The 13577-nt window shown below is 41.2% G+C and overlaps 1 protein-coding gene across 1 annotated transcript; it reads right to left on the reverse strand.

Annotated features, from left to right (window-relative positions):
• Positions 1-4476: 4476 nt before the first annotated feature.
• MC4R (melanocortin 4 receptor) lies at positions 4477-6220 on the reverse strand. The gene is made up of 2 exons (XM_019472037.1): positions 6028-6220; positions 4477-5883 (listed from the first exon to the last, which is right to left on the reverse strand). Exon 2 carries the CDS (start codon positions 5797-5799, stop codon positions 4804-4806), a length of 996 nt encoding a protein of 331 aa, XP_019327582.1. The 5' UTR covers positions 5800-5883; positions 6028-6220; the 3' UTR covers positions 4477-4803.
• Positions 6221-13577: the final 7357 nt, after the last annotated feature.

A 13577-nucleotide genomic window follows, 5' to 3' on the forward strand; every position in this document is an offset into this window, starting at 1 on the left:
CCGCAGGGCACGGCTGAGCCCCTCAGCCACGGGCGGGCGCCTCGGGGAAAGCCTGGCTGGAGAAAGGGCAAATGCTGCCCTAGTGTTTGTCTTTTTGTTTCCCACTAGCTCAATCAGTAAGTAAATATTTATTTTAATTAGCCATAAATTAAGTTAATTATCCCCAAATCAAGTCTGTTTCACCTGTGATGGTAGTTGGTAAGTGATATCCCTGTCTTCATCCAGACCCACGAGCCTTCTCATTCCTGTTCTTCCTATTTTCTCCCCTCGTCCCACTAAGGTGGGGAGTGAGCAAACAGCCAACAGCTGGCTGGGGGTTCTGCTGCTGGCCAAAGGCAAACCCACCACACAGGCAGGGGGTGACTCAGAGGACTCGGATTGATGGCATTCCAGAAATATACAAACACAGAAACATACCAAGCGTGAAGGAGAACAACTGAAACAAATGAACAATGTTTGCAAGGGAACAAATGGGTAAAAGTGGAACTGATGAATACATTTATATTACAAACTCGAAGGGGGTGATTTTTAATCCACAAATCTGAAAATCTCTTCTTCTATGAACAGAATGGGCAAAAATATGAAAAGCAGCTAGGACAACAGAACCATTTGAAACAAACCCAATCGTGGTTAATTCATAACCTGGCTTAATCACAGTCAGTATCTGTATTAGCAGTAGACAGTTCCTGTGACATGTGAAGTCTCCTTTTTTTAGTAAGTGAGAGAAGTATTTCATCTAAAGAGAAAACCCTAGGATACTTGAGATATGATTGAAGAGATCAGAATATTAATTTAAAATCTGAAGTAATTTCTGGAAAATGAGGAAGATTTCATCCCTAAAGGTACACTTTTCTGAGAGCTCCTTCCAGTGGGATTGAGACTCCTACTTTTTTTCAAGCCTATAAGCAATACAGAATATTACAAATAACATCAGGACCAAAGTTGTTCTTCACCAGAATTCAGCTTGAGAATGAAGGAGCCCCCAATGAACACGCTGTAGAATAGGATCAGTTTAACAACAACAGAGTCATTTTAGAGTTTCATCAATAATGTGTACTCCGCACACCTATTAAAGGCTAACTGAAGGCATTGTTGCTGCTGCACATTCAATAACATATGAGTCCATCAGTGCATTTCTCCTTGCTTCCAGATGACAGCATGTTTCAGTTGTAAAGGGGATCTTGGATTATCATTCAAAATCCACTCTACTGAGACCAACTACAGCCTCCTAAGTGCTTTTTGGAGTCCTTTGCTTTGTTCAAAAACTACTTCAAAGCTAAAGAAATGTCCCTCTTGAAGAAAGACATTTGCTTCAAAAGTTTTGTGTGTTACTATTACAGACAGTTATTGGGAAAGGGCAGATAACACTACCATCAATTCCCAGCTCAAGCAAAAACTGCTTTCTAGGAGGCTGAGCAAATCCATTAGCTCCTTTTCTCCAGCAGAAGTGAAAATGTAAATCCTTACACCTGTAAAGCGGAGACAAAACCATTTCCTTGCCACAGAGGAACGCGCCATGGTTACATAACTTGACTAAAATGCTAAGCGCTAAAGTGATTAGGGTCCCAGATATTTAAAGAAAGAAATCTCATTTTCGTAGAAGATTTTCAAATAGAAGAACAAAGGTCCAGCAAATCGAGTGTGGAAAACAATCCTCCACTGTCCCCACTCCCAGCAAGCTAGATGAACTTACTTACCTTTCACAACACTGATTTCTATGGTGCTCTGCTGGAAAGCTGCCAAAGCTATAGGCAAACAGAAACTGATTCAGCTACTCAGAAGGAACAGAGTATCTGGGAATAGGAAAATTATCTATGTAGGAGGTTTGCCAGCAATTTCAATAAATTAAACACCAGAAGATAACACCATGAAATGCAAAAGTCCTCTTTAATTAAAACCTCAATTTAAAAAGTATGTATATACATTTAGCTTTATAAAATAAAGACAGCAGAGCTGCTAAGAAGGCTCAGAGTTGCTAAAACTCTGGAATAAGCACGTTTTAAAAATCAGATTTCTAAATGAGATTTAGAGCTTAATGGGGTCACAACTGTCTTGACTAGTCTTAGTCCAAATAAGCGCAAAAGAGATACACACCGTTTTTGGAAACTACAAGAAAACCACTGATGAAAACCTCCACACCAGCATGATACAAATTAATTGTTATTTCTCTTCCCCTTGGGTTGCGAAAAGAAGTGAGAATGTTAGTTTTAAGAATCAAGAGTTCAGGAAGTAATTTACAGAAGCACAGCTTCTTCAGAATTCAGATGTGTTTAAATTAGGTGTCTGGTCCTTGTATAGACTAAGGGGAGAAAGAGAGACTTTCAAGGTAATGTTCAGAGCACCTAAGGTAGTATATCTTGCTCTTGTGCCACTTTCTACTGGACCTTCTCTGCATCCATGGACTACAAAGGTAATACCTGGAGCCCAATATCATAATTTACAGTCCTAAAATAGCTAAAGAAAGTGAGGCAAAACAAAGATCAAGTGAGATTTTTCTCTTGTTCAAACTGACACCAGCAATTTCTTGCATTATTGCCAGACCATTTTTGCATAGCTAGCATCATGTCTTGCGGGAGAGGGAAAGGCCTCTAATAAAGTCCATTGGATTTCTGGATAGACTATTAATTTAAAAACATTCTTTTTTTTCTCCCCTTGAACTTTAATCCTCCTTCTTTGGCATTTTTTTATTCTCTACCCAGCGGAACCAGGTAGGGATGTATTATTGAAATGTTTATAGTTTTCTCCAGAAGAAAATAAGTAGAGTTAATGTAGTAGATACACTTCAACATCTTCCACACAGCAACCATTATGATGTGGCAATATCATTAACTAAAGCGGAGAGAAGGTAAGAGGGGCGTGTTGCAAGTGATGTGGTGGGTGAAGTGGCCCAAGTGCAAGAGTAGGGTGTAGGAGATCTGATTGCTCTGCTGCTGGTCTACCAAGGGACTTTGATGCACAATGTAAAATGACTTTATTACTCTCCCTGTAAGTAAATTGAAGTTAAAGATACTGAGACCCACCTTAAGTCCTTCATGCTCTTTGACAGAAGACCAAATGTTGTCACAGTTTTATGGCATCCTGAAAAGTTACCCACAACTGAAAGATCAGCCTTGGTCTGGAGAAGAATCCCAGGTACCAAACATTGGGCTCTCATGAATAGCTTTTCATTGTATGTCTTTCTTTAATGAGGGAACAAGCAGCTTGAGGTAACAAGCTGTTTCCAAGAAAATTAATAGGACTGCTCATCCAACTAATTCACTACTCATCTTGGTAAAATCAGGCATCCAGGATTAAAACCTAAATTATTCTTTACATTAAATTTTGACTTTTTAAATCAGAACTTTCCAGGTCTTCTACCAGTTACCACTATGTTTTTATACTTTCTGGGAATAAATAAATTTATTTTTCTATGTCCTTAAATAGAAGCTGATGTTGTCGAGGTGTTAAGGACATCTTCATGGAATCTTGTGTACTCACATTTATACTTTAAACACTTCCAAAGGCGCTAAAATCAGAGGACCTGAGGTCCCTATAATCTGTGGAAAGAGAGTGGTGTTTTAACATGAAACTGAGAACACATCAATTAGATGCCTGGAAAGGTGAACTGACTACAAGCAGCAGTAACACACAGGGCTGCCAGATACAGAGCATGGGTTTACAGACTCGTCGGCCGGCATCCCTTCCATGTGATAGCATTGTCCCCACAAAGCTCATGTGCTCCACAGTATGGTCAGAGGTGCTCAAGCCAAATTAACACATGCCTTGACTCCTCTGTAGGGATCCTGGCAGTGGATCCCATCTGCTAACATGACACTTCAGAACAGAGGGCAGCTTGTTTCTAACAAGGACGTATTTTCTTCTGAAGCAGAGAGTCCTTGTTCCCCACAGCACCTCAGAACAAGGAAAGACTGAATGTTCAAACTGAAGTCCCCTCTTCATCTTCATCAGGTAAATCTCTCAGTGAATCTTTACAATGGTGCTGGCACTGTCAGTGTTAATACTGTACCTGCTTCATGGCTAAATGGAAGGTGCTAGTCTACGTGGATGCCAGTCTAGTAAATATATCCAGGGCTAACTGATGCTCCAGGGAGCAATTTCAACTTTGCAAAAAGGTACTCTCAGACATACAGCAATCATCATCTTGAAAAAAAAACAAAACAAAAAACCCCAAACCAAAAAAACCCAAGCATTCGATTGTCTGGGTAGCAGGCATTTGAAAAATCTTATTGTTGTAAGCAATAACTGTAACAAAGAACAGAATTGCTGCTTGTAGAGTAGGAGGAAAAGAGTTCAAAATGAATGAACACAACTCGTTGGTTGCAGTAACCTCTATGAAAAATCTGCTTTCTAATTCCGGAAAACCTCTAATCTACTAATAGAGAAGCATATGCTCTATTTTAAGCTCTATATAATGTAATGGATAGCTAAAATTACTTCAACAGAATAAAAAACAGTATCAGCCAATATGTACTGTAAGTCAGACAAGTTATTTATTTCGTCAGCACTTGGAACATACAGCTGCTCATGTTTGTTAGTATTTCACATTCACCATTACATTTATTTGCTTACTTACAAATTGGTATGAAGTGCTACTTCTCTTTCTAGCCAAATAAATTACAAACTGTAGATATCACAAACATTATACAGAAATATGAATTACACGTGAATGGGACACAAGGATGAGAAGGAGGGGAGACAGAAAGAGGTGCTCACTCTTAAAGATTTAACCCAAATTCTGCTAAGAGGATCTGAAGGCTTGGAAGTCTGTGCTGCATGTTGTGTACAGTAACATATCCACTCGGTTTAATATTTGCCAGGCAAATCACAAAGCCCTCTCAGGCTGCAGCAGCATATAATCTCCTTGAATGTTTTTCTGAGCTCCTGACTCCGGAATGCATAGATGAGTGGATCGATGATGGAATTGCACATGATGAGGATGAGGTAGAAGTTAAAGTGGGACATGAAGCACACACAGTAAGGGTTGTAGGGGCAGGAGATGTAGAAAATCAGGTGCAGGAAAAATGGAGCCCAGCACACAACAAAAACTCCAATCAGGATGGTGAGAGTGATGGCCCCTTTCATGTTGGCCCCTTGGCGAATAGGGCCAGTCCCTGGAAGGACAGCAATCTTTTTGATGTGCATCCGAGCCATCATGAACATGTGGACATAGAGGGATGCCATGAGAATGAGCATAGTGAAGAACATGCTAATAAGGCAGATGATGACAACACTGCTGTCAGAGTAAATGATGAACAAAATGCCTGAGACTGTGCAAGCAGCCCAGATGCATGTGATGATGACCCCTACGCGCTTCACCGTCATGATATTATGGTACTGGAGGGCGTAAAAGATAGTAAAGTACCTGTCCACTGCTATTGAGAGGAGACTGCAAATTGATGCAAGCAAGGAACTGCAAATCACTGAGTCAATGACATTGTCAATGTTTATGGTAAAGCTCTGTGCGTCTGTGTCTGTATTGTTTAGCAGCGTGATGACAATAGTTTCTGATCCATTAGATACACTCACTAGCATGTCAGCCACTGCCAAGCTACAGATGAAGAAGTACATGGGCGAATGGAGGTTCTTGTTCTTGGCTATCGCCACAATGACCAAGACGTTCTCCAGCAAGCTGATGATGCCCAGAGTCACAAACACTTCAGGGGATACAAAGAGTTGCTCGTAGCAGCCTCCAGAGGAGTGGCCCTTTGCATTGGGCTCGCTGGCACCTCCATGCAGTCCGTAGCTGTGGTTCCAGAAATGGAGAGGCTGGAGTGTCCCACGGTGCTGGGTGAAATTCATGTTATGGAGATCCCCTTTCACCGTCCTGCTTTTAAAACTCCTGTTCCTTTTGCATTCCTTTGAAAACCTTCTTTGGCTTTTCAGCTTGGGAAGAAAAGAAAAATAAGCCAGCACTGAGGCAGGTAGCAGTTCAGAACACTTTGACTGCTGTTACAAAATAAGGTTTCAAACTCAGAAATACTGGTTTACTCTCTCACAGATGCAGTTTCTGATCATCCTCACATTTACCTTGGTGATCTATGCCACAGAGTCCCAACAGTCTGTAAGCGTGCATCAGATTCTCCCCTGTGGTCAGTTCCCGTTTAGTTCACTGGTATGCTGCAAGGTTTTTTTGTTCCCTTCCATTAACAGAGGCAAACGTAAAACGCCCAAGTGACTGCTGCGGAGCAGAAACTAATTTCAAACTGCAAGCACCGGTCTCGCTGTCAGACAGGGCATGCCAGCTGCCTGTTTTATGGTGTGTGGAGGAGAAAAATATTCAGGGCACTCTCCGCCTCTGCTTTGCGTCCCAGCCAATGGGGCTCGGGAGCCGCAGAAAGTCGAGGGGCTGCTGATTCTGAGCCACTCTGAAACATCACACAGCACAGTAGACAGATGCAGCACAAGTTACCAGTAGCTACAGGAAAGCAGATGGGCTACCAGAGATTTGTTTCCCTTCTTTAACTTCTCAGAATAGTATTTTAATACTGATTTTTAATTAGCAATCTTACAGAACTGTACTAGCAATCTTACAGAATTCCTGCAGCTGAACTGATGGCTTTTTATTTTTCAGACTGTGACTTACTATGATTTATTCTTGCCCCTTCTGTGGCACAAAGTTGCTCTGCCTTGTATGTGTGGCAAAATAGGAAAAGGACAAGGAAGCAAGAGAATACTTATTTCCTCTTGGTTCTCTCTCCCAGATCTTCATTGCATTGCTAACTTTTCTATGCCTTAGTTGTCCATTTGCAAGATGTGTTGCTGCAAGGTTGCATTATACTCTCTAAGCTTCTTATCATTTTTAAGAAATGGAGACCATCTAAGGATCAAAAACAGAACAAGGAGCCAAAGTCACAAATGGCTTAATAAATTGTCCTAAAGAAAGTAGTTTTTCCCAGGTAATAGCCTTCTTCATTGTCTTACTTCCAGGAAGGAAAAGATGATGGAGTTGATTGCAGAAGCCCTGTCGCCATCAGGAATTAGGATGTTGGGCAGAAAAAGAAAAGTCAGTATTTCGAATAGATGAAGGAAAGCAACAGGAGACAAAGTTGCAACCTGTAAGAAATGGGGCTCATACAATGGTGATGACACAAAGGCATCAATAAATCTCCTAAAAGTCCATCTGGAGGGATGTCCCTGTGCTTACCTGGCATGAGCTGAAAGTCACTTTGTGTGCAGTCTGCCAAGGAAAGCCCTCGAGAAGAAGGAGGAAAAGAATGCCAAATGAATATGAAGAGACAGGAAAAAAGTTGTTTTGCTGTTTCCTCTTCAAGCATTGCAATTGAGGATTGAAAAACAAATATACTGAACAAAGCCTAAAGTACAGGTGGATTTTAAAGCTATGGAAGCTATAGGAAAGTCAATCACTACCCCTGAGTGATGCTTGCAAGGAAGTTGTTTGAATGAACATTTCCAGTCAACTACCAGGAAGGCTATGGAAGGGTCTGTATCTGATGCAAGAGTCTATTTTCTTCAACCTCTCAAACTTTTTTCATCTTCTATGCATTAGCTGGTTTTAAAACGAACAGCTATAGAGACAGGAATACAACATGCGTGTGGAAGCACAACTATCTGTATTCAACATCCCAGCACCAGGGTGAAACATGATTTTACTTTCACATTTGGATTTGCTATAGATCTATGGTTATAAAGACCTATATCAGAAGAAAAGCCTCAGCCAATTATTTCTGGGCCTTTCCCCAGACAGATTGCTTCATAAAGCTGTAACACAAACATCCAAGACAAACAAAATAACTTGCGGCACAGGAAATCCCACATTTATCAGTTTGGAAAACATCATTCACCAGCTGTATCCTTGCAATGAAAGAATAGCTTGCTGCTGAGAGGGTGAGATTTACTTTCCTATCAAGACATAATGCAAGCCAAGATTCAAAAAGATTTATTATCTAGTTACTGATCCCTGGGCCAGTATACACTAAATCCTGCCACAGACAGGACTTGCATACCTAACCCTTAAGGACATAGCTACAATGTGAGAGCGGTGAGAAAATTTATATAAAGACTGACATGGGAGAGCAGCATCTCCCCAGACAAGGTATTTTTCTACACCTGCAGCCAGAAATGTGTAATCTTCAAGTTACCCTAGGGAAGCAGCCACTCAGCATCCCTTCCTTCATCACCCTCCTCCATGCTGGAAGTGCCCACGGCACAGGGATCTCTCCCCTTCACCTACTTAGGTGGAGCCAGAGCAGGAGAGGCTGGCAAGAATAGAGAAAAGCTACCTCCAGAGGATACTGCCCCATTTGCTCCAGCTGTCTGTCTGCCCATCCCTCTTCTGGCTCCTCCCTTTCTCTGCACATTATCTCTGTTCTCATCCCCATTTATCTTTCCATTTACTATCTCTTTTCACCCAGAAGCTATCTAGACAATGTTCCATGCTTGATTTTCCTCTGGACGTGGTCATAAAAATGCAACATTGGTTATAACAAAGGAAAGAAAAGGACACTTCTCTCCCACCCACAGCCATCACTCACCTCAAAATTTCTACTTATGCTCTGCATTCTTGGGGCAAGGTTGTTTTGGTGTGTTAGCCATTCATATTTGTGGGATGAGGGTACATGACTGGAAGCAGTAGATTTATGGTAGCTTAGCAACTCAGTTGAAGCACTGAAGAGGCGATGTACCATTAGCCTGCTCTGACTAGAAGGTAAAACAAGTTATATGAGCACTTTTTTAAATAAGAGAAGATGTATGTACGTCTAAATACTTCTGTGGTAGAAGATGGATACATGCCCCTGGCTCCCACTTAACAAAAATCAAACCATATAATGTTAAAATCATTCAAAAGATCCTAGCTCTCTCATGCCTGAAAATATGTCAGTATTTCAAAATTTTTTAGTCATAGATAACAGGAGTATTGCCTAAACTGTTTATTAAATTTTAAAAACCAAAGCTGAGCAAATATTTCTTTCAAAAGTGGTGGCTGGCAGGCTTTTCAGCACCATGGAAAAACAGCCATGGCTGCAGAAAACTATAAACTGGTAACAGTGATATACTAATATGAGCTTCAGCTCTTAAGAGAAATAAAACATCAACGAAGATTCGATACCAGCCTACCCTTTTAACATAATGAGGAATCATAGGATAAAAGATATTATTTTGTTCTGTATTTAAAAATGGCCATTTTAAGACTTCCTCCTACACAATTCTCCCATGTCCTATGCTCTGTTTCCAGCTACTCCCTGATGCCCACCCTCCAGATAGGGTTATAGCCATCTCCACCTCACAACATTTTGAAGGACTGAATTATCCTCTAACAGTTGCTTTTGAAAGTCAGAAGAAAGTGTTCACTGGCATCAATAGTAAGCAGATAAAATCTCAGTAGTGATACAGGAAGACAAGCAGAGTCATGAGCAGGATGTATAGATCCACTATGGGAGAAAAAGAAAGGTAGAGGGAGTCAGCACAGGCACTTCCCTGCTCAAATGCACAGCCTGAGATCTCTGAATCCCATGTCCATGTTGCTCATGCACAGAGATATTTACCACTTCAACAGCTGTCACTGAAAACAGAGCAGGGATTAATCAATCCCTCAGAGTTGTGCGAGTGTGCCAGTACTGTGCAAAGGGTGCTGCTGCATTTACATGCGCAACATAATTGAAAGACGTTTTTGATACATGTGCTCAGATCCAGTTTTTCAGTGCATTCAAAACCTCAAGTCCATAACACGGTAAAAAGACTGTAGTATGTTTTAGCATGCTGATTTTGAAATATAAAAGGACCCAGACAATGAAACTTTGGAAGCTTCTATGAGATTTTAGCCTCCATCATCTCTCTATACTACAGCAAAGGCAAATGCCGCCTAACACTCAAAATACTCACCAAAAATGGTTCAAATAATGCAATGTACTTTTCCATCCTACCCACAGACATCACTGGAAGAAGCATTTCTTTGATTCTTTCTAGTTCCAGTAAATTAGCATATGAGCAATATGGAGACACTTGTTTGTTCCTGTATTTGGCCTGCTAGGTTTTTAAGTTGGTCCCTGAACGTATTGTTTTATTTTCCAGCAAGTCTCATACAAGCACGAAGAGACATATCAATACAGACCTGACTATCATAAACTTCAGATGCTACCCTAGGATACGCAGGAATACAGAGGAGAACTGATACTCATTTTTGATGAAGTAAAGGTGATGTCTGCTGCAGATAGCAAAGAAATCCACATGGTAGAAGATCACTAGTTCTGCAGTATGGAACATGAGATGTTTATGTGTAATGTTACTTTCACAGAAAAAAATATGATTGTAGACCAAATAAATTATTATTCTTTGTGCTTGTACAAACAAGTTCAAAGAAAAAGTAATGAATCAGTGGTGGTGAGGTCTTAGTCAATCAAGAATAAATTGTGTAGTCAAGCTTCTATTCAGAGTCACTGAAATGTTGGTTGGATTGGACTTCTGGAAGCCATCTCATCCAGCTTCTGCTTTGAATGGGACTGCCAGCAATATTGGATCAGATCAGCTGTGGCTTTGTCTAGCCAAGTCTTGAAAACTTCCAAGAATGGAGATCCCACAGCCTCCCTGGATAACCTGTTCCTGTTCTGCACTGCTTTTCTAGTTAAAAAGTTTTTCCTAATCTGAATCCCCCAAGACTAGTTTACATGCACTACAGAAGAAACAGAGGGAGCTGGACTGGTAAAGGTTGTTGAAGAGGAGGCTACGGGGTGATCTAATAGCAGATGAATCTAAGCTAATGAAAAAAAAGGTACAAAGGTTATACAGCCAAGCTCCTCTTGGTAGTGCCGGGGAATGTAACAAGAAGCAGCAGTCACAGATTGTGGCTTGGGTATGTAACCTAAGTTCCTGCCCATCGTTACAGCCCTTTGATGAACTGTCTTCAGTTTCTCCACATCCCTCTTGAACTGTGGAGACCCAAAGTTGAGCACTCATCCGGGTATAGCCTCACCCATGCCAAGTAGAGGGGAATAATAACCTACTTCAATCTGTCAGCTGTGCTTCTCCTAATGTAGCCAAGTGCCTGCTTTGCCCCGTTTGCAATGATAGTGCACTTTTGGCTTATATTCAGATTAACATTCAACATAACCCCTTGTTGCAGAAAGAGTGATGCACTTCACTTGCAAGACAGAAGCAACAATATATTTTATTGATATAAAACAGTGAGTTAACAAAGTTCAATGGTAAATGCAACAGTGGTTTAACAAGATTTGATGGCAAGGTACACTTGATCATTTACTGCATAGAGGACAGGGTCAGACAAAGCTGTCAGGGAGACCCTCCCGTTGAGTCATGAGGTTCAGAGAGGACCCCCTTGCATTCTAAACTCCTTCTCAGAAAGGAGTCTAGGTGCGGTCCAGACTTAGTCCCAGACTTGGTCAACGGTTTATGTCTAAAGCATTATATATGCGCAATCAATCCTTTATATCACTTAGCTAAGATGCATAGAGGACAGGGTCAGACAAAGCTGTCAGGGAGACCCTCCCGTTGAGTCATGAGGTTCAGAGAGGACCCCCTTGCATTCTAAACTCCTTCTCAGAAAGGAGTCTAGGTGCAGTCCAGACTTAGTCCCAGACTTGGTCAACGGTTTATGTCTAAAGCATTATATATGCGCAATCAATCCTTTATATCACTTAGCTAAGATTACAAGTTTCAAGGCACTTATTCCCAATTCACTTACCAAGTATCTGACGCAGTAAGGATTCTCTCAACCTCGAGAAGGTGTCCTCGAGGAGGACTTTGAGAGGTGTCCCTACTCAAGGGGAGATCCTGGCGAACAGCCCACTGCTGTGCAGGAGAGGTCAATGGGCCCTGGGCTCCCCACTATTTATGGAGTAAGATGATTGACTTATAGTCATATTTGCATACCAGCAAGACGTCTGGGTCGCTACGCCAGACAGCCCTTGGCTACTGTGTTGCCATCTGTCTCCCCAAAGTCTACCTTAAACCAGATGCAACCCTGGCGACTACCACTGATGGTTATTGCTTGAGGGGTGAGGGGGAGCACACCGCCACACCCCTTTGCTGTCCTTTTCAGCAAAGCTGCTACTCAGGCAGTCAGTTCCTGTTGTGTACTGATGCATGTGGCTATTCCACCCCATGCAAAGAGCTTTGTACTTCTTGTTCACCTTCATAAATTTTCTGTTGACCCAATACTCATGTCTCCCAATGTCCCTCTGGATCAAATCTCTGCTGTTTAGTATGTCCACTATTCACCCCCTCAACTTACTACGATCTGCAAGTTTGTGATGGTGCATTCTGTATTAACATCCCTGTTAGTGATGGAGATAAGAAACAATAATTCCCAGTAAAGACCCCAGGGTACTCCATTTGTTCCCAGCTATCAGCTGGACTGTTGCCCAGTGTTCGGTACGTTGATCGCTACCTTTTGAGACTATCAGTCCAAGCAGTTTTCAACCCACCTGTGACATGCAAATGAAAACACTGGTCAGTGGAAAACTGGTCTAATACATTTTCATCTAGCCTTTTATTTTGGAGTGCTGATTGCCTTGTAGTCTTTGTAATTTATTTTTAACCTTTCTCACTTGAGGTGAAAGCAGTTTTTAAGTCAAGGAACTTCAGTGTTGAGAGCAGGAGTCTGTAGCTTGCCTCTTTTCCTCATGTCTGTTAGAAGAGCAGGAGAAATCTTTAGCTAATCTGGTCATTGAAAAGCACAGAAATGTATATTCTGCTAGCAAATGATACATTTGCACTTAATTGAAGATGCTGTAAATGTGCAGAAGCAGAATGTTTTCCATTAAAATGGCATGAGGCGTGCAGAGGCTTTAAGCACTTAATCGTTTAAATCTGATCTCATTTCATGGAGATCTCTGTGATTATGGAGATCATTAATTTGCAGTCAATGCAGCAATCAACATCCTTGTCCTAGTCTTTTCTCCCCCATTCCATCCCTCCCAAATAATTAATTTTCTTTGACTTGCTTGTAGATTTAGGTGCTTGTCTGTTCAGACTCATCTGAAGCACTTTGTTCAAATGACTCCACAGTCTCCTTAGTGTTGATATCCCTTTCCAAATACCTCTCCAAAAGACATACAGCAGCATGCAGGATTAAGTACAAATTAAGCATTGCCATTCATCCAGATCAGCAAACCAAAAAACAATAAGCCTGAATTATTATTAGTGAGTTCCTCAGTTTGTTCTGTGCCAAAAAATAAGCTGTTAACCTGGCCTTTTCCTTTGTTCATGACCTTTGTATACAAATACAGCAGAGGAAATATTTCTAACAACTACACGCTCTTCTTCACTCCCTATATGCTCCCAAACAGAGCAGTTTTCAGCACTACCATTGCTTCTCTCACTTTAGATCATGAGATCATTTTGTATTATGAAGTTAGAATGATCTTCACTTTTCCAGTTTATCATATACAGTTTTCTGCCGTAATGATATTCAGTGTTTTTCTGTGTGAGAGTTGCAGTAGCATTTTATTCTAGCAGAGGAATGATCTAGTCAGTCCAGCTGTCTAACCATGAAAGCTTGAAAAATGGTATGTCTCATTATAGTTGAATGAGAAGTAGAGAACCAGGCAGAACAATTGACAGATCATCATTTAGTGACAGCCCAAGGTTGCATTGTGGCAAAA

This window comes from Aptenodytes forsteri, unplaced genomic scaffold (genome assembly GCF_000699145.1).
Source record: "Aptenodytes forsteri isolate BGI_AS27 unplaced genomic scaffold, ASM69914v1 Scaffold81, whole genome shotgun sequence".
NCBI classification, from domain to species: domain Eukaryota; kingdom Metazoa; phylum Chordata; class Aves; order Sphenisciformes; family Spheniscidae; genus Aptenodytes; species Aptenodytes forsteri.

Bases quoted from the DNA above. Each gene is read 5' to 3' on its own strand.
- MC4R (XM_019472037.1), bottom strand. From the start codon at position 5,799: ATGAATTTCACCCAGCACCGTGGGACACTCCAGCCTCTCCATTTCTGG.